The sequence below is a fragment of the Halichoerus grypus genome, chromosome 10, assembly GCF_964656455.1.
Source record: "Halichoerus grypus chromosome 10, mHalGry1.hap1.1, whole genome shotgun sequence".
In the NCBI taxonomy this organism is placed as follows: Eukaryota; Metazoa; Chordata; class Mammalia; order Carnivora; family Phocidae; genus Halichoerus; species Halichoerus grypus.
Genome location: NC_135721.1, coordinates 127,215,396 through 127,234,194, shown reverse-complemented (window position 1 = coordinate 127,234,194; position 18,799 = coordinate 127,215,396). Strand labels below are relative to the sequence as shown.

General features: G+C 49.1%; 1 protein-coding gene across 2 annotated transcripts; it reads right to left on the bottom strand.

Moving 5' to 3' along the window:
• Positions 1-892: 892 nt before the first annotated feature.
• Positions 893-18,097, bottom strand: LOC118553832 (somatomedin-B and thrombospondin type-1 domain-containing protein-like). 2 transcript variants are annotated; one of them, XM_078055876.1, is made up of 4 exons: positions 17,184-18,097; positions 14,649-14,843; positions 11,835-11,913; positions 893-1,065 (listed from the first exon to the last, which is right to left on the bottom strand). In XM_078055876.1, exons 1-4 carry the CDS (start codon positions 17,239-17,241, stop codon positions 1,044-1,046), a joined length of 354 nt encoding a protein of 117 aa, XP_077912002.1. In that variant the 5' UTR covers positions 17,242-18,097; the 3' UTR covers positions 893-1,043. The 2 variants fall into 2 exon arrangements, 1 of the variants encoding a protein (XP_077912002.1); XR_013441536.1 differs by lacking the exon at positions 893-1,065 and adding an exon at positions 5,877-6,990.
• Between the last annotated feature and the right edge of the window lie 702 nt (positions 18,098-18,799).

The following is an 18,799-nucleotide window of genomic DNA, read 5'->3' as shown; positions in this document are numbered from 1 at the left end:
AAAAGCCAAGGAAGTGGAGATCCCTGAGAATGACTGAGACCAAATCCCCCACAAGAGGAAGGCAACCTGAAGTCACGTGGAAGTTGCTTTCCAGAACTAGGTATATTCTAAGAATATTCTCTCATTTAAAAAAAAATTTTTTTTATTTAAGTCATCTCTACATCCAACATGGGGCTCAAACTCACGACCCCGAGATCAAGAGTCACATGCTCTTCTCACTGAGCCAGCCAGGCACCCCTTCTCTCATTTAATCATCCCGATGACCCCATAAGCCACTACTGTCTATGCTCACTTTACACTGGATGGAGTTGAGACACCAAGAGGTTAATTCACTTGCACAAAATGTCACAGTGCAGAAGGTTTCAAATCCAGGCACCTAGGCTGCACACAGCCCAGTCTCTCCCCTACACACACACACACACACACACACACACACACACCCGCACACATACACAAACTTATGTAGTATCATCAGGCTCTTCCAGCCTTTAGGCAACTCTCAGAAACAAGACCTCCTTCCCCCATGCTGGGGGTTTAGGGTCTCCCACTCCTCTGCCAGTCCCCGTTCCCATTGTCCTCACTGCATCCCAGCCAAGTGTAAACCTCCTCCCTAGTGAAGCAGGAAGCTGTAGGCTGACCAGTTGTCATGGAGATGGCCCCAGCTCCTGTAAACAGTCTTGCCTCCTGGCTGCCTAGCTGGCTCACTCTTACCACTCTCAGAGGCTGCTCCCTGAGCTTACTCCTCGCTTGAACCCTTCAGGGTGGCGGCGTGGGCCCAGAGGTCCACATGTCTATCCTGTTCCCACCTGAGGGCCACAGGAAGCTTGGAAGCAGGGCCCCTAGGTCCCCACCTCCCCTTCCCTCCCTTTGCTGGCTATGTGACCCTGAGCAGTCACTTCCCTCCTGTCCCTGCCTTAAAGGATGGTCATGAAGAGTTAATGAGTTTGGTCATTCATTCAACAAATAATTATGGAGTTCTTACCATGTGCCAGGCAATGGTCTAGGTGCTAGGGATACTGCAGCGACCAAGACAGACCAGGTCCTCAGGGAGACAGATGGCAAGTTCTGAGAAGAAAATAATAGAGATGAATGTGTATGACTGGAGGGACCAGGGCAGGGAATACTTTACTTAAGGTGGTTGGGGAAGGCCTCTCTGAGGAGGTGACATCGGAGTTGGGCCAGAATAAGAAGACAACCATGCAAAGATACAGGAAAAGAGTATTCCAGGAAGAAAGAGCAGCATGTGCAAAGGCCCTGAGCCAGGGTGCTTTGGCCTATTGAACAAACAGAAGACCTTTCCCTCAAAATGATGTTTATGACTCTAAGGGGGTAGGCCCAAGGTGTGAACTGGAACGTATTAATGCACTTAAACTGCACAGCTGCACTCTCTCATCATCCCCATTTTCCAGATGAGGAAATCGGGGCTCAGGGAAGTGAAGTCATTTGGTTATTGCTAATATGTGGTGGAACTGATCTGAGATGGCATGTGAGTGAGAACAAACGGGAGGAAGGGAAGAACAGGAGAGAAACAGAAAGACAAGAAGAAAGGAAGCCATCTCGGGCCTGTCCCCTGAGCTGGGCTGCACTCGGGGCTCTGATGACACCCAGTGGAATCTGGGGAGTCCGCCCCGCCCTGGAGAAGGGCCTGTGGCATTTCTGAATCACGGTGCCATCCGCCCCGGCTTGGCTCCTCTCCGGCGATCCAATTACTAAATGCAGCCGCATTCTTTAAAAATGTCTTTCCTCTTATGTAATGCAATAGTGACAAACGCCAAACAGATGGTGCTGTGACAAGCTTTTTCAGAGTTGATTAGGAGCCCATCTTTCAAAATTAATGTATGGGCATGTAAACGAGTTTCAGCTGGCCACAAAACCCCATCAAGAATCCATACAAGAGAGATCGCTTGATGGAGTGGCCACGCTCACCTCCTCCCCGGCCAGTGGCTCACATGACAGGTAGTCAGGTTGACTTGTGAGCAAAGGTCAGAAGATACGTGGTTTAGACAGAGTGGAGAAATGCCTTGGGCCTCTCAAAAGCCCCCCAAAAGCTGGAGCTCCTCAATGGATCACCAAGACATTTTTCTCAAACTTTTACTGCTTCTTCAAGCGAGCGGACCATCTCTCTTTCCGGAGGGAAACGGGTTAGTCACAAATTATGTCAGATGCTGCCAGCAAACTGCTCCCACCCCCCCCCCAAACCACCACCCTTCTTCCTCAGTGTTCAGGGATGAGATCATTTCATTCGGAGCCAATTATAGATGGAGAACACTGGAGATGTGAAAAGAAACCTCCTTGGAGCCCTTCCCTCCCACCATCACAGGCTGTACCCTGCCAGGACGGGCAGGAACAGGAGGCTGGGTGTCCTGTCCCAAGTTCAGTCCCAGGGTTTGTGAAGGCCACGCATTCCTAAGTCACAGCTTGCACCTGTTAAGCTGGGATGCAGGGCCGTTGGCTAAATGAAGCCTATGGGCCTCAGAAGTTCAGAGCTGCATGAATCCGTGAAGATAATCACTATACAGATGGGGAAATTGGGGCTCAGGAAGGAGAAGGGTCACACAGCAAGTTGGTGGCAAAGCCAGATAGCCGGATAGCGGCCCCTCTACTTCCCATGAGGACGACGTCTGTTGTCTTGGGACCTGCCCAGCTCCCATTCCTGCTGCTTTTGATACTAGCCCCTTGCATTTCCTTTGGGGGAACCATCCATCCCTTCCCCATTCTTGGTCTAAATAGTTCAGGAAGGACGGACCCCCTCCCCTAACTCCAGGGATGTGCCCCTGGCACAGACCCAGAGCAGTCCATTCACTACTGCCTGATTGGTTCAGGGATGAGCAGGTGAGATGAGCCAGGCAAATAAGCAGCCACCCCAGGACTTTAGCTAAGAATAAAGCCATTGGAAATGAGAAGTGCTTCTCCTCTTGGAGATGCTGAACTGGGAGGAAGAAAGTCTAGAGCTCCCGGCAGCCATCTATGCCACCACAAGAGGGATGCTTAAGAATCAAGCCAACACAGAGGAGAAGGGCCAAAAGAAAATGATCCGAGAGCTTCAACCTTTAAAACCGTAGATCCAGCCAAACCTAAAGGCAGACCTATTCTGGATATTTTAATTGCATGAGCCAATAATTTTCCTTTTTTTGTTAAAGTTGGTTGAGATGAGCTTGGTCACTCATCCCCCAAAGGCCCTTGACTTGAGGTCCTGAGTTGGGGGCAAAGGTTCCAGGAACACCGTACCGCTTGACCGCCCCCCCCCCCACCTTTATCCTCAACACATTTCTGATCTTTTTTAAGTATTGGCTGGATGGAGATATTTCTCCCTCCCTAGCAGATTCCCCAACTCTGCCCAAGCTCCAGCAACACTCTCCAGAGGGAGATGTAGGTAAATGTCCCATTTTACGACCCCCAAGAAATGGCTCTGCCTTCTGGGTACCCGTAAGCAAGCTGCCCACCACCATGGCTTCTGCCTTCCTGTTGGTCAAGAGCACAGGCTCTGAGTCCAGTTTGAATCCCAGCTCCAGTATTTCCTAATCATGAGACTTGTTCTGATGAGACCTTGTAACCTGACTCTCCTGAGCCTCAGTTTCCTCTTCTGAAAATGGGGAAAAGATCACTTAACTTACAAGCGCCTTTGAGCGGATTAAAACAAGCATCGCTCTTAGCGGGCTGCAAAAATGGTAGCTAGGAGGAGCTCCAAAAAGTATATACTTCAGAGCTTGGGCAATTCAGGCACTTACAGCTGGCCTGGGAAGACAGCAGCTAAATACACAAAAGGATTTCCGCAAAAAAAAAAAAAGGCAACAAAAAACCAGCCTCCTGCAGGCAAAACGAGTGTAGGGGCAGAGGCAGGGAAAGCCTGCTTTTGGGGAGCCCGGCCTGGTTGTGAGTCAAGCCGTGTCCTCCCTTGCCTCCTGGCTGGTCTGCACCTCTCTGCCCTCCGCTGCCCCAACTCCTGCAGGCCCCAGACCGGCAAACGCAGGTGTTGCTCAAACGCTTGCCCGGTGATTCATTCACACTCCCAGATAGGGGGAACAGACAGTGATTCCCAGGAGTGCCCAGAGTCCTGATTTAGGAAGGAGGGCTGAGTAGCAGCAACATGTGGGCCAGTTCCTGCCCAGCCCCAAGGTCAGCTGAAAGGTACACCCCTCGCCCAACTCCATCCTTGGAGCTGCTGGGCTCCAAGGCAGGGAAAGCTGGACCAGACCACTCTGAGCAGGGAGCAAGCAAGAGGGGGCAAGCCGTAACTCACGCAAATTCACTATCCATTGCAGGGGTGCTTTGCAAAGTGGGACCATTGTCGAGATGATTTTACAGGAATCCAGGGTGGGGCATTAAATAATTGGTTCTAGTACGGATTCGTGCTCCAAAATGGATGAACCTTGAAAACATGATGCTACGTGAAAGAAACCAGACACAAAAGACTGTTTGTACAATTCTATTCATATGAAATGTTCAGAATAGGCAAATTCATAGAAACAAAAAGTAGATTAGTGGTTGCTTAGGGCTGGAGGGGTCTGATGAGTGAGGAGTACCTGCGCCTGGTACGGGATTCGTTTTAGGGAGGGGACAAAAAAATGTTCTAAAATTAGACCGTTAGATGTTTATACAATCCTTATGAATATACTGAAAAGGGCCTAATGGCACACTTTAAATGAGGGATTGGTATGGTGTGTGAATTTTATCTCAATGAAGGTGTTTAAAGATATATTAATAACAGTCAATTCCCAAATGGAGAAAATCAGTCCTCTTTCAAGTCCCTTGAAATTTGTCAAAGAACAAGTCTCCATTAGACTCAAGTGCTGCCTTACCATCTCTCAGATACATGCTAATTTCTTGTTTGAAGGAGATGAGAGCAGGCTTCATGCTCAGTTCTTGGGCAGGAAAGATCTACCCAGACTTGTTTGGTTTCCATTATATTTATTTTTCTGATTGCCTTCAAAGTATGGCAACCGAACATTCACCTATTCATTCATTCATTTATTTATTCAACAAATATGTACTGAGCATTATTGCATGTTCTAAACACGGGGGTCACAGCAGGGAACAAGAAAAAAAAACCTGCCCTCATGCAGCTGATGTATTTCTCATGCAGGGAATCTTTTTTTTTTTTTTTTAAAGATTTTATTTATTTATTTGAGAGAGAGAGAATGAGAGAGAGCACATGAGAGGGGGTACGGTCAGAGGGAGAAGCAGACTCCCTGCCGAGCAGGGAGCCCGATGTGGGACTCGATCCAGGGACTCCAGGATCATGACCTGAGCCGAAGGCAGTCGCTTAACCAACTGAGCCACCCAGGCGCCCTCATGCAGGGAATCTTAACAGGAGACGTTGCTCTGGGGTTCAAATCCCCCACTCTGCCACTAACTGTGTGACCTTGGACAAGTGGCTTATCCTCTCTGTGCCTCAATATCCTCACATGTAAAATGGGGATAATAATTGCACCTAAGTCAGGATCCAATGAGTCAATGTGTATAAAGGGTCGGGACAGTGTTTGGCACATGGTAATTATGTAATAAAAGTTGGCTACTATTATTTATTTTTATTTCTAGTTGTGATAAAACATTTCCTCTTTAAACACATGTATTTGGGTGCCTCGGTGGCTCAGTCGTTAAGCATCTGCCTTCGGCTCAGGTCATGATGCCAGGGTCCTGGGATCGAGCCCCGCATCGGGCTCCCTGCTCTGCGGGAAGCCCGCTTCTCCTTCTCCCGCTCCCCCTGCTTGTGTTCCCTCTCTCGCTGTGTCTCTCTCTGTCAAATAAATAAAATCTTTAAAATAAATAAATAAATAAATAAAATAAACACATGTATTTAAGTGTAAGCTTCAAGTAAAAAAAGGTAGAGGTGGGGGCGCCTGGCTGACTCAGTCAGAGGAACATGTGGCCCTTGATCTCGGGGTTGTGAGTTCAAGCCCCATGTTGGGTGTAGAGATTGCTTAAAAATAAAATCTTAAAAAAAAAAAGTAGGGGTGGAGAGTAAAAAAAGAAAAAAAAGGCGGGGGAAGTCTGCAGGTAGGGAGAATAGGGTAAAAGCCACACGAGTATGTTTAGGAGATGAACTTTGGGAGGCCCTGAACTAGCGGGAGATGTCAGGAAGGCTATGACTCAGCTGGCCCTGAGGGGAAGCATAAAGCTATTTTCAGTGTCAGCATAAGGACCAGGCTTGTTCCTCCAGTCTCACATTTGCATACTTCTCCCCACTCCCTCATCCTATGGGATCCCAAGCCCCGGGGGTTTCCCTGCCAGCCAGGGAGGCTTTGGAAAGAGGGGATCTGGACAGGTAGGGGGTCACGGGCAGGTGCTAGATGAAGACGAGGCTGTGGACCTCAGGGCAGGAACAGTCCGGGAGCTGCCTGAACCTCTCCCAGGTCCCTCGGCACCCGGGGTGGGCCAGCCGCTTGCCACTGCAACAGCTGGTTCCTGCAAGACACGGGGCTGGCTTAGGGGCATTAGGACTCTCCTGGGCTCCCGGGATGTTTGCCTCTGTGCGCCCCTTCCACCTTGCAGAAGAAGGTTTTAAATTCACAGTTTATGGCTGTATTGTACAAAGACGAATATAATCCAAGCTGGATTTATAATTAGATCTTCATTATCATTATTATGGTTACTAATCTTTTTTCTTCTGATTTTAAAAGAAGTTAAAATTAAATCATTTTCATGGCCCCTAAAAGTGTGTGGGCACTGCAGCCTGGTAGAGGAGTTGGCCCTGAGCTGGCTGTGGAGCCGGACCCCAGAGGCCACAGAGGGCAATCCAGACCCAGCTCTTAATGTCTGGTGAGGTGACACTGTCACATCCTTGCTGGGCAAACTGGGCAATTTGCTTATTCCCTGCGTCCCCTTCTCCTCCTGCTGGAAGGCAACACAGTGGACGTGATTAAGAACACAGACTCTAGAATCAAGGATGTGCGTGACCCAGCTCCTAGGAGCCTCCATTTCTTCAGTGGAAAACAGAGATATCCATGTTCTTCACTTCTCTGAAGTATTCGGAGGGCTCTATGAGCTGCTCTGTGCCGAGAAAATGAAAACGATCAGGACATAACAGCGAACCATTTCGGCAACAGGAACAAACGATCGAATGCTACAAGGAGCATTCCTTTGCTCCTGGAGCAAAAGGAGCTGGACGCCGAAAGGCACATCCTGCATCATTTCATTTATGTAAAGTTTGAAACAAAACAAAACAAAACAAAATTTAACTAGTGTTTAGAAATCGGCTCCGAGGTGAGTAAAGCTATAAAGAAAACTCGAGAATGGATTACCATAAAAGTCAGGATGGTGGCTTCGCTTATGGGGAAGGGAAGTGTTGCAGTTAGGAGGGGTGTGGGGGCCCCGGGGGGAGGGGGTGCTTTCCAGGTCCTGTTCCTTGCCTGGGTGGTGACTATCTCGGGGTGTCTCTTCTCCAAACATTTGTTAACCTGTTCATAGATGTTTTAGCCAATTCTCTGTAGATATAATTCAAATCTTTAAAAAAATGCAACATAATAAAAAATGCAACATAATAACTAACAGTAATAGCAAACACTGATTGAGTGCCTATTACAGGCCAGGCACTGTTCTACCCGTCTAAGCACAGTGCTTGGCACTTCACAAATGACAGTATTTAAAGTTACCATTATTTTTGTCATCCTCATTACATAAAATGGCGTGAATGCCCCTTGTCTCAAAAGGGCTTATGAGGTCTGAATGAGTTCTCACATATAAAGCACCTGCTTGGCACCCAGCACACAGTAGATGCATGACTATAGCAGGTGTCCCTTGTGCTTGTCCCAAACTCACAGACACTTCTCAGGCTAAATAAACCCTCCTGAAATCCCCAACTGACAGGCAGGCTAATCCCTCCCCAGGCCCGTGCCCTTTGCATGCCCGCCCTCCCCAGCCGCCCACGGAAAGAATCCGGTTGACAGCTTGTCTCCATCCTCGCTTTGATCCCCCTCCTGCCCAGTCCTGCCTGGTGAGCTCATGCCCCAGGCAGACCTTCCATCACCTGTTCTGTGAGCCTGGCCCCAGGCGGGGTGGGGGCGGGAAGAGATGCCTCTCTCTGGCACAGCCGTGGCTCTGCCTTCCAGGCCGACCATCCCTGGGGCAGGGGTTCCCATGACCCCCATGTCAGCCTCACCAAAGTGCCATGCTCCTTATCCTGGACTCTTTGCATCCAAAAGAGAAATCGGAGATTCATCAGAGTTTTAGGGCTAGAAAGGCTTATCCAAAAATGGATGGACATAAGCTGAGGCTCTAACTGGTGAGCATCTAAGCCGAAGAACAAATCTGTAATGGGAAAACTTGGGGTCTGAGACAGGTAAGTGGGAGAGAAGCTGGAGGGGGTGTGCAGAGAGGGCCTCCCTAGAGTGTAATAATATTGACTGCCATCTATTTATTGCATAGCTACTCCGTGCCAGGGTCCTCACATCCATTACACCTCATTTTCACGAAGTACTTATTATTATACCCATGTTATAGGTTAGATGTAACGATAGCAGCTTCCACTACTAAGCATCCACGAGGGGCCAGGTGTTGTGCAAAGGGCTCCAGATCCTTCCAACAGTCTGAGAGGCTCGCCCAGAGCCACACAGCTAGTAAGGGCCAAAGGTGGGCTTTGAACCCAGATCTGTGCAGGCCCAATGCCTCTTGTTCAGATACATCTGTCCCAAGCACTCCATCTGGCATTGGCATTCCCTGCTCTAGGTTTGCAGTGAGCAGGGCTGCTCACTTTTAAAAGGAAGGAAATTAATAACCTTGCAAATGTGAGAATAAATCCCTGACAGACCCCAGAAGAGAGCTCTCGGATAATAACCCCTGCCCTGGGAAAGCACTGTCAGTGGGAAACAGTCTAGTCTCTAGAGCTTGGCTCGGGGATCTGATCAATGCAGGTTCAAATCCTGTTTCTGCCACTTGCTGGGTGTGTGACCCTGGGCACCTCTTTGCATCTCCACCTCCCCACCTGGAAAGAGGATCCTCAAAGTGTCCCCGATGAGTTCTCGGAATGTTTCAATGGCATCATGTGTGTTAATGATGCTACTCCACTTCCTTCCACACTCCCCCTTGTTCACTCCACTCTGGTCAAAATGGTGGCACACTCTCACCTCAGGGCATTTGCACTTGCTGTTCCTTCTGCCTGGAATGTCCTTCCCCCAGTTATCCATATGGCCACCTCCCTCACTTCCTTCAGATTCCTGTTCCAATGTCACCTCCTTAGTGCCACTTTCCTTGAAAAATAACAAAACTCCCCCCCCCCCAGATTTTGCTTTCTTCCCTAACACTTATCTTGCATCTGACAAATTACAGATTTACTTGCCTAATGTCTGTCTCCACACAGCAGAATGTTGTTTCCATAAGAGCAGGGACCACATCTGCTTTGTTCGTTGTGTCTCCCCAGCGCCCAAAACATTGCCTGGCACGTGCTCAATAGTAAGTGCTCAACAAATATTTATCGAATGAATGAATTTTTTTTTTAAAGATTTTATTTATTTATTTGACAGGGAGAGACAGCCAGAGAGAGAACACAAGCAGGGTAAGTGGGAGAGAGAGAAGCAGGCTTCCCGCCGAGCAGGGAGCCCGATGTGGGGCTCGATCCCAGGACCCTGGGATCATGACCTGAGCCGAAGGCAGACGCTTAACGACTGAGCCACCCAGGCGCCCCTCGAATGAATGAATTTTTTAAAAGGAGCTTAGGGCGCACCTGGCTGAATCAGTCGGTTAAGCGTCTGCCTTCAGCTCAGGTCATGATCCCAGGGTCCTGCGATCGAGCCCCGCATCGGGCTCCTTGCTCAGCGGGAAGCCTGCTTCTCCCTCTCCCTCTGCCTGCCGCTCCCCCTACTTGTGCTCACTCTCTCTCACTATCTTTCTCCCTGTCAAATAAATAAATAAAATCTTTTTAAAAATTTAAAAAACGAGCTTAGAATAATGCTTAACACATAGTAAGCACTCAATAAATGTTAGCTACTATGATAATTAGTATATTAAGTATTTTCTGAGACACCTGCCCTTGAGAGGCAGTCTAAGAAGCTGATATAAGCCAAATCTGGGTCAAATCCTGCTGTGTGATCTTGACTAAGTCACACTGCCTCTCTGAGCCTTGGTTTTCCCACCTATAAAGTGAGGTTTGCCAAAGCAGGCTTTTAAGGGACTGGGCAGGATTCAGTAATAATACCAGCTCCCTTTTCCATGAGTGCTTTCTGGGTGCCAACAACTATGAGATCTCTTCAATTTGCACAATTTTGCTTAACCTTCCCCGTTAGGCCCTCTTATTAGCTGCATTTTCAGTTGAAGAAATTGGAGTTCAGAGCGGGCCCCACCCCAGCCAGGAATCAGGGTCTCGCTCCTACAGCATCTTCGCCTCTCGGGCAACAGAGAAGCCCCAGGCTCTACATCACAGTTCCCCAGGCCCGAGTTCTACCGCCTACCCTCCGGCCCCGCAGCAGCGCCGGTTCCTGGCGTCCGGGGCAGGCCACTCACACTTCACACAAACCGTGTGGCCCTGGGTCAGATACCTCGTCCACTGGGCGTGGGGCGCCCTCACCTGCCGCCAGCTCTGTGGAACGGGCCCCAGGACCTGCAGCCACACAGGGAGACACCACCCCAAGCACTTGTGAGCATTTATGGAGCACCTACTGGGTACCTAGCCTTCTGTAGGCCCAGCTTGGTACAATTTCTGCCGGAGCATAGGAACCTTTTGGCAGCCCACTCTTCACCAACAGGTCACACACGACAAGAGACTCGGCTCAACTCTTTAACATCATGAGGACTTCCATGCGTCAGGCCCCGTCTAAGCGTCCCGTCCAAGAGACCGTGTGGTTTATTTCTCCGTCTGTGTCCCAGTCTCCTGCCAGCCCCAGAAGGACAGGAACTCCTGTTTGTTCTGGTCACGGTTGTGTCCAGCTCCTGGAATAGTATCCCGCCCCACAAAAATGCGCTGAATGAACCATCTAATACAGAAACCCGGAGAGGTAGGTGTTGCCCCACTTTACAGATTAGGAAACTAAGCATCAGAGAGAGAAGTTGCCTGGAGTCACACAGCTACTAAGTGGTGGTGCCTAAAATGGAACCACCCAAACCCAAAAAAGCCCAAAGTGACACTCCGAAGCGCGCCGCGGCATTTTATAACAGATCCGATTTTATAGAAAAGATGTGTCGTGAGAAGTATTTAAAAGGGCAGTTCCACATTCCGGAGGCTCTGAAATAAGAGCCAGTTACAATTTTACTTCTACCCAACTTTTTCTGCAATTAGCAGTCAACGCCACCCCCGCCCCCATCCTGCCGGAAGATTCGCCGCCGGTCAAGGACTCCGGGGAGACTCGGCGTGGGGCTGCTGCCCCCTGGTGGCTGCAGCCTCTGGGCGGCCTGAGGAGTAGACCGTTCGCCAAGACAAGCCAGAGCCGTGCTCAGCCCCTTCCTCTCTGAGCTGCCCCAGAACCCCTGGGGAATCCGTCCCTCACCAGAAGCCTGTGGAAATTGGAACGTTTGTCTTCCCAGCACACTTTCGCTCCACCTTTTGGTGGTTTATTTGCAGAATTCTTGCCCTCACCCTATGAACAGCCTACAAGTATTTCTATCTTTTCTTGTTCTTTGCTGTGGCCCCAAGGCCTAGCCCAGTACCTGTCATATAATGGGCATCCAATAAACATTGAGTGAAGGAATGAGTGAATGAATGAATGGATGAATGAATGAAGTTGAATGGAGACCAGTTATTAAGGACTTCAAAATCCATGTTAATGAGCTTACAAAGGTAACAGGACAAGAAATGGGGAGATACTGATGCTATCAAAGCAAGAGAGAGACAGAAATGATGGCAGTTTAATCCAAGGGAAAACGTTCACAAATTCAGCTAGACTTTGGGTTCATTTGCATTAACTTACCCTACTGTCTCCTGCTCCTTGGGGACACCTCGCTTTTTCCGCTCCTTCCCGTAGCTGCCTGTGGTTATCAGAGCAGGGACTGTGGACCAAGGAGAAAACAAAATTAGGTGGCCCAGCATCCCCCAGACTATGTCAACACAAGAAACAGGGTTAGGTCCTGCTGATGTTCGAGCTCTTTACATGGCAGCCCAAAGGAGACTGTGGGATCTTGCACCTGGGTAGGTGGTCCCCAAGAGAACCCTTTATGTGATGCTGGAGGCAGGGTCAGATCCACCTCTGCCACTCAGGGCCTAGCACAGTGGGTTGCATAGTGGGTCTCAATAAAAGTTTTTCAAGTGAATGATTTCTTTTTTTAAAGATTTTATTTATTTATTTATTTATTATTTATTTACTTGAGAGAGAGAAAGAGCACGTGCACGTGGGCAGGGGAGGGACAGAGGGAGAAAGACAGAATCCTCAAGCAGACTTCCTGCTGAGTGCAGAACCCAACTTGGGGCTCGATCTTATGACCAGAGATCATGACCTGAACTGAAATCAAAAGTCAAATGCTCAACCGACTGAGCCATCCAGACGCCCTTCAAATGAATGATTTTCATGCATGAATAAGTGAGTAAAAAAGAGTAGATAAAAGTTCATAGCTGAGTGAATGGATGAAAGAAAGAAAGAAAGATGGATAAGTAGCTGGGGAAATGGGAGGATGGCGAAAAGCAGAGAGAGAGAGAGATGATTGGTAGAAGAGCTGATGAATGGAAAGAAGGATGGATGGAGAGATGACAGGTGGATGGATAGATGAACCGATATAAGAAATAGATGGACCAAAAGGTGGACAGATGTATGGATGAATGAATTAATAAAAGTATTTTGTTGGGCCCACTTCCAAGTCTCTTCCTTCCTGGAACAGAGAACAAAGAGGAGGAGAATAAGGAGTCAGTCCAAAGGGGGTAGAGGTTCCTCAGGAAAATAAAGAAGCCAAAGGGCATCCCTACTTCTCCCCATTCCCTGAGTGATGGAGCTGAATCAAAGATTCGGTATTGAATTAATGCTTGTGACCTAGACAAGGGCCACACCAGGGATCCCAGGCCCCTCTCCCTGCTGCTGCCAGAGAGACTGGGTTTGGTCTTTGCCATAACACACTTAATACACAATTTCCCTTCCCTCCTCTCTTCCAGCATGCATAGTGCTTCTTTTGGTGCAGCCTACAGTGAGGAGAGTCCAGAGAAGCCCAGGTTCCAGCTCTCCTTCTTACAGCTGAGTGATCCTGGTCAAGTCACTACACCTTTCTGAGCCTCAGCCTCCTCAACAGCAAAATGGGGATAATATTAGTACGTATCCGTAGAGTTATGGTGAGAGCTAAATGAGGTGATTTACAACGAGCCATGCCTCTTGGGCAAGTTTTGTGCCTCCCTGAGGCTTGGTTTCCCCTTCTGTAAAATGAGAATAGTAACACTGGCCTCACAGAGCCAAGCGATGTGGCAAAGTGCCTGGCACCTAGTAGGGGCAGTCAGAAAGGTCTTCCCGGAAAACTGACATCTACGCAGGAAATGAGCCGGGCAAGGTCAGATGTGGGTGGCAAGGGAAAGGGAGAAGGATTTCCACCATTCCCTCTTCCATCACCCTAGTCTAGCCACCATCCTCCCTCGCCGGCACCCCTGCAGCCACGTCATCCCTGGGCTCCCTGCTGCCCTCTGACCCTTTTCAGTCAGCTGCCCCCACAGCAGTCAGAACGATCCTTTAAAACTTAGGCAGAGGGAGGAAGGAGATGAGGCCGCAGGAGACAAAAGCCAGAGCACTGAGCTTAGAGACCTGACGAGGAGCTTGCGTTTCGCCCTGAGGGCGCTGGGTAGCTACTGGAGAATTGAAAGCAGGAGGGTGACACCATGGTAAGACTTGTTGTAGAACGACCTCCCCTCCCACCAGCTGTAGTTTGGGAAGACATTGGAAGGGGACCATTTAGCCCTGTTGCCTGCTCTTCTACCACCTCAGAAAAACAACTTCCAATGTCTCAGTCAATTTCTTTTGTATAATGGGCATCATCTATTTCTGTAGTGCTCTATAAAAGCCCTCCGTTGGGTGTACGATGTAGCCCACATCTACAGTTCTGCCTGCCTTGCATCCATTCTCCCCAGTTATCCTTTGGAAAACACCTCTCCCTATCCCCATTCAGGTGGGGTTGACCACACCCCCAGCTGCAAAGGGAGCACACATCTTGGGTTGGCCAATCAGAATAGTCCATCGCTCTAGCCTTACTGATGGTTTAGCAGTGGATACATGACCCAGGTCAAGTCAATGAGACTTCATCCTAGGATATTGGCTAAAACTATGGGAAAGTACCTTTTTTTTTTCGGCTGCTGGGCTAGTTGGAGGCAAGACGGATGCTATCAAAGACCATTACAGGGGGAAAGGCTGACTGAGAATGAGGCCAGCTAGAGGAAAACAGAGCTGAGAGATGGAGAGAGATTCCTGGGACCATTGCTTGAGTCCCTGGATCCAGCCATGCCTGAATGCAGCCCCTAGAATTGTATTTACATGAACCACACAGTCTTGCTCAGGTCAATTTAACATGGGTTTCCTACCACCTGCATACAAACCAAGTCCTGACTGATTCACACTAGAAGATGAGTAGAAAAAAGATAGGAGATGCCCACAGGAAGTCAGAGTTTCTTACCTCATTCATAAGGTGAGGAGGGCAAATCAAGGTAAAGGAAGATAAAATCCTACCCTAAACTCGGACCTCACACTCGTGGAAGGCTCTCAAGTCCAGCCAGGGAGTTCCCACGGACAGCTGCCCCACCCCTAGGGGCCACTCCAACTCACTTAAAGACTGTTGGCACTCCACTCTCTGGTGGCCGCGGTAATCCACACAGCCAGCCCGCTCTTCCAGCGGGGGGCAGGGAGCACCCCCGTTCCTTGGCTCCCGCAGGACACGCCTCAGGCGGATGCGATAGGAGATCTGGCAGGGCTTGACAGAGCAACTCCAGCCATTCCACTCTGCCACAACACAAGAGACCCCTGGAAGAGAAGGCGGGGGGGGGGGGTGTCTCCAAGGTCACTTCCATGGAATTTGGCGGGCCAGCCGCCAGGCCTTCCTCACAAGCCAGACCCCCTGAAATACCACATGAGCACTAGAACTCTTGCAAACCTGAGTCCATGCCTTGCTTGACAAGAGTCCTTGCTCTATGACAACTGTTTATACATCTAAGTAAACTTCAAATTCCATGTTTTATTTACCCATGATCCTGCTGGGGATCATTTGGGTTGTTTCCATCACTCATTCCTCCAAAAAACATTTCCTAAGCTCTTAACAGCACCCGATTTCACCTCTCCGTGCCTCGGTTTCTTCCTTTGTCAAACAGGAATAAGAACAGTATTCAGGGCACCTGGGTGGCTCAGATGGTTAAGCGTCTGCCTTTGGCTCAGGTCATGATCCCAGGGTCCTGGGATCGAGCCCCGCATCGGGCTCCCTGCTCAGTGGGAAGCCTGCTTCTCCCTCTCCCACTCCCCCTGCTTGTGTTCTCTCTTTCGATGTGTCTCTATCAATTAAATAAATAAAACCTTAAAAAAAAAAAAGAATTCGTACAGGGCTCATAGATAGGAGAATATAAATGGCCGATCCTCATTATTCACAGATTCTGCATTTGCCCATTCGCCTTTTGCTAAAAACTTATTTGTAACCCCCAAAATCAATACTTGAGGTGCTTTGGCAGTTATTCACAGACACGTACAGAGCAGCAAAAATTTTAAGTCACCCGACGTGCATGTTTTCAGCTGAGGTCGAACAGGCCCAACCTGCCCCCTTGGACAGAGGCTGCAGGCCACGATGTGAGGCACCAGGAGCTTCAGCTCCGCAGCCAAGTTCAAGTTCAAGGTCTGAATCTCAACTCTGGCCCCTGGTAGTGTGGCGGCTTTGGGCCAGCCACTTCGCACATCTGAACTTTGCTTTTCTCTTTTGTAAAACAAAGAAAATAGAATCTACCAAAATGGGTTGTTTTAGGATTTAAGATTATAGTGTATGTGAGATCTGTGTGTACTTATTTCCCCTAGGAGCAATGGTTTGGTATTCATTAATTCAGTGTTTGCTGTGATTTCATGGAACATAACTACTGTGAATCATGAGAACGGTCTCTCTCTCTATATATATGTATATATATATATGCACATCAATTGTATATATTTATGTATGTAAACACATGCATACCTATGCATGGGAATTATAAATACCAAATTCAGCAGAGTAGTTACCTCTGAGAGAAGGAAGGAGGACTACTGGGGTGAGGGAGGGAAACACAGAAGTACCAGGGACGTTCATCAAGGTTTGCTTCTTAGCTTTTCATGAAGGTCTGTTATATTATTCTCACAGTGGAGTATGTCTGAAATAGCTCATCACACTTGAAGGAAGGCGCTGGGTGTCAATGTCCTTGAGATGCTCATGTGCCTCCCACAGTTGGGGGCCTAGTGGGGAGGTATTTTCTGATGATGGAGCCCCCGGGACCATCAGCATCTTCATCCAAGTCCATAGTCCCAGATCAGGACTGGACCAAACCAGACAGAGAAGGCCATCAAGCGAAAACCCAGGATCTGAGGACTTCACCAGGAAGAGAATTTCTACAGATGTGCTAGCATCTGAATTCATTCACTCGCTCCACAAATTATTTACCAAGGGAGCTGTGAGCCAGGCACTGTCCTGGGTGCTGGAAACACAGTGGTGAACAAGAAAGAGAAAGTCTGTCCTCCTGAAAAGCACTCGTCAGCTATGAGACATGCCCCAGTTCAGCAACATGAAAATGTGAAGAAGAAAAAAAGTGTGCATCCTTGAACTGATGGAATGAGGTTATTGTGTTACAAACACAGACAGCGTTGCTTCTGACACCTCAGGAAGCCACATGTTCCTTGCATAGATCTCAACTCTTAGCAGAGTTGAAATGCTCAGAAGAAGGAAGGAAGGAAGGCGGGAGGAAGCGGGGGATAAAGTATGACAACCTCGCAATCATTGATTACTTTCGCCACCCGCATAATAATGACATCACTATGTCACTGGTGCTGGACCAAGCAAGTCACATACTGACCTCACGTGATCCTCACGACAATCTTGGGATGTTGTGCTCTCCCGGATCCTTCTCTGTCCTGTGCCCTCAGGAAACCTGTGCATCACAGAGGCTCCCTGGCCCTGCGGCTGCCAGTTGAGTTCAGGCAATGGGGGAGGGGGCGCACCAGCAGGGAGGTGTTTATTGTGTACCCCCAGCAGCCCCCCACCCCTGCCTCAGCCTTGCTCCTGGGTGGGGGAGCCTCAGCCATGGCTCCTGCTCTCACCAGGCTCCAGAAGACCATTTCCTCCCGCACCCTGGCCCTCACCTTTGTGAATAGAGCCCTCATCAAATTCTCTTCCATTCAACTGTTCTGGGCGTATCATCTGTCGTTTGCCAGGACCCTGGCTCCAAATGTATTTGCACTATTGTCAAATCCATCTCACAGGGGAGGCAAGTGGGGCTTAAGGGTGTGGAATATCAGAGTCGAGGCAAGGCGTTGGCGTCAGACAAACTTGGATTCAAACTGCAATCTCACAGGATTGGTGCGATGACAAATGAGAAGCGCTGAGCAGATTGTAAATGCTCAATACAACAGGGGGGTCTTGATGCATTTATCCAACAACTGTTTAGGGCCTACTGTGTGCTAAGCACTGGCCTGGGTGCTGGGAACACAGAGGAGCAAAGCAGAAAAAGCCCTGCCCTCGAACAGCTGACGCTCTGTGGGGGAAACAGACAATAAACAGTACATTATTTCATTGCAGTGATTGATGCTCTGACAACAAAGCAGAATAAGAGGAGCAGTGGTGGGGTGATTAGACACTTTTAGATGGAGGAGCCACAGATGGCCCCCATGACAAAGGACATCTGAGGAGGTGAGGGAGGGGGCTGGGTAGGCATCTGGGAGGAAAGTGTTCCAGGCAGAGGGAACCGGCAGCGCAAAGGCCCTGAGGCAGGGTCAAGGTTAGATGCCGAAGGGACAGTGAGAAATACAGTGTGGCAAGAGCAGAACATGCAGAAGGAACGTGGTAGGAGGTGGTGTCAGAGAGAGAGGAGCAGTGAGAGCTTCCAGGGCTCTGATGACTACTGGAAGGAATTTGGATTTTATTCTAAGCATGAAGAGCCATTGCCAGTTTCTGAGCAGAGGAGTGACAACGTGATCCCATTTCAGGTTTGAACAGGATGTCTCTGGCTGCTGGAGAGGGGTGAGAACAGAAACAGGGGGACCAGCGAAAGCAGTAATGCACTTGTCCAGACAAGAGAGGATCATCGACAGTAGAAGGAGCTGCTAGAAGAAATGAGCCCTGTGTCACTGGAAGTGCTCGCAGGGTGGCTGGACAACCTGGCAGGGAGACTGCAGATCACCTTCAGGCACTGGCTTGGCAGCTGGACCCAGGTTTCAGGGAAGGTACCAAAGTCCCACCATGATCCCCTACCCTGCCCCGCCGGGCCTGCCAAGCAGGTGAGAGATTTTGCAGAAAATTAGGCAGACGCCACCTTACAATATTCTTTCCCTGTTGCTGGCATCTGTAAAGTCACCAAGGAATATGCACACGTGACCCTCCCAGGGCAATGTCATCACACTTCCCCTAGGCCTAGGGTCATGACCTTAGTACACTCATGTGATTATTTGTATTTCATCAGCCTCCTCCAGTAGAATGTCAGCTCCACCGGAAGCCAGGTCCTTGTTGCCTGCTGAATCCCACGCCAAGCACGGTTCCTGGCACACAGGGACTCAGTGAATAACAAATGAGCAGAGCAAATCTTGCCTAAGCAACAACAAAAGAAATAGGACAACAGGTTGACATTGTAAAAAGACACCACAAGATGGCAGTGTTTCTCAAAACAAAGGCCATCCCACTCTTCTGAGTAAAGGAGAAATTCTAGCTCATCAGTGTAGCTTAAAAAGAGGGGTGGGGTTGGTTTAAGGTTGCTCACCCAGCC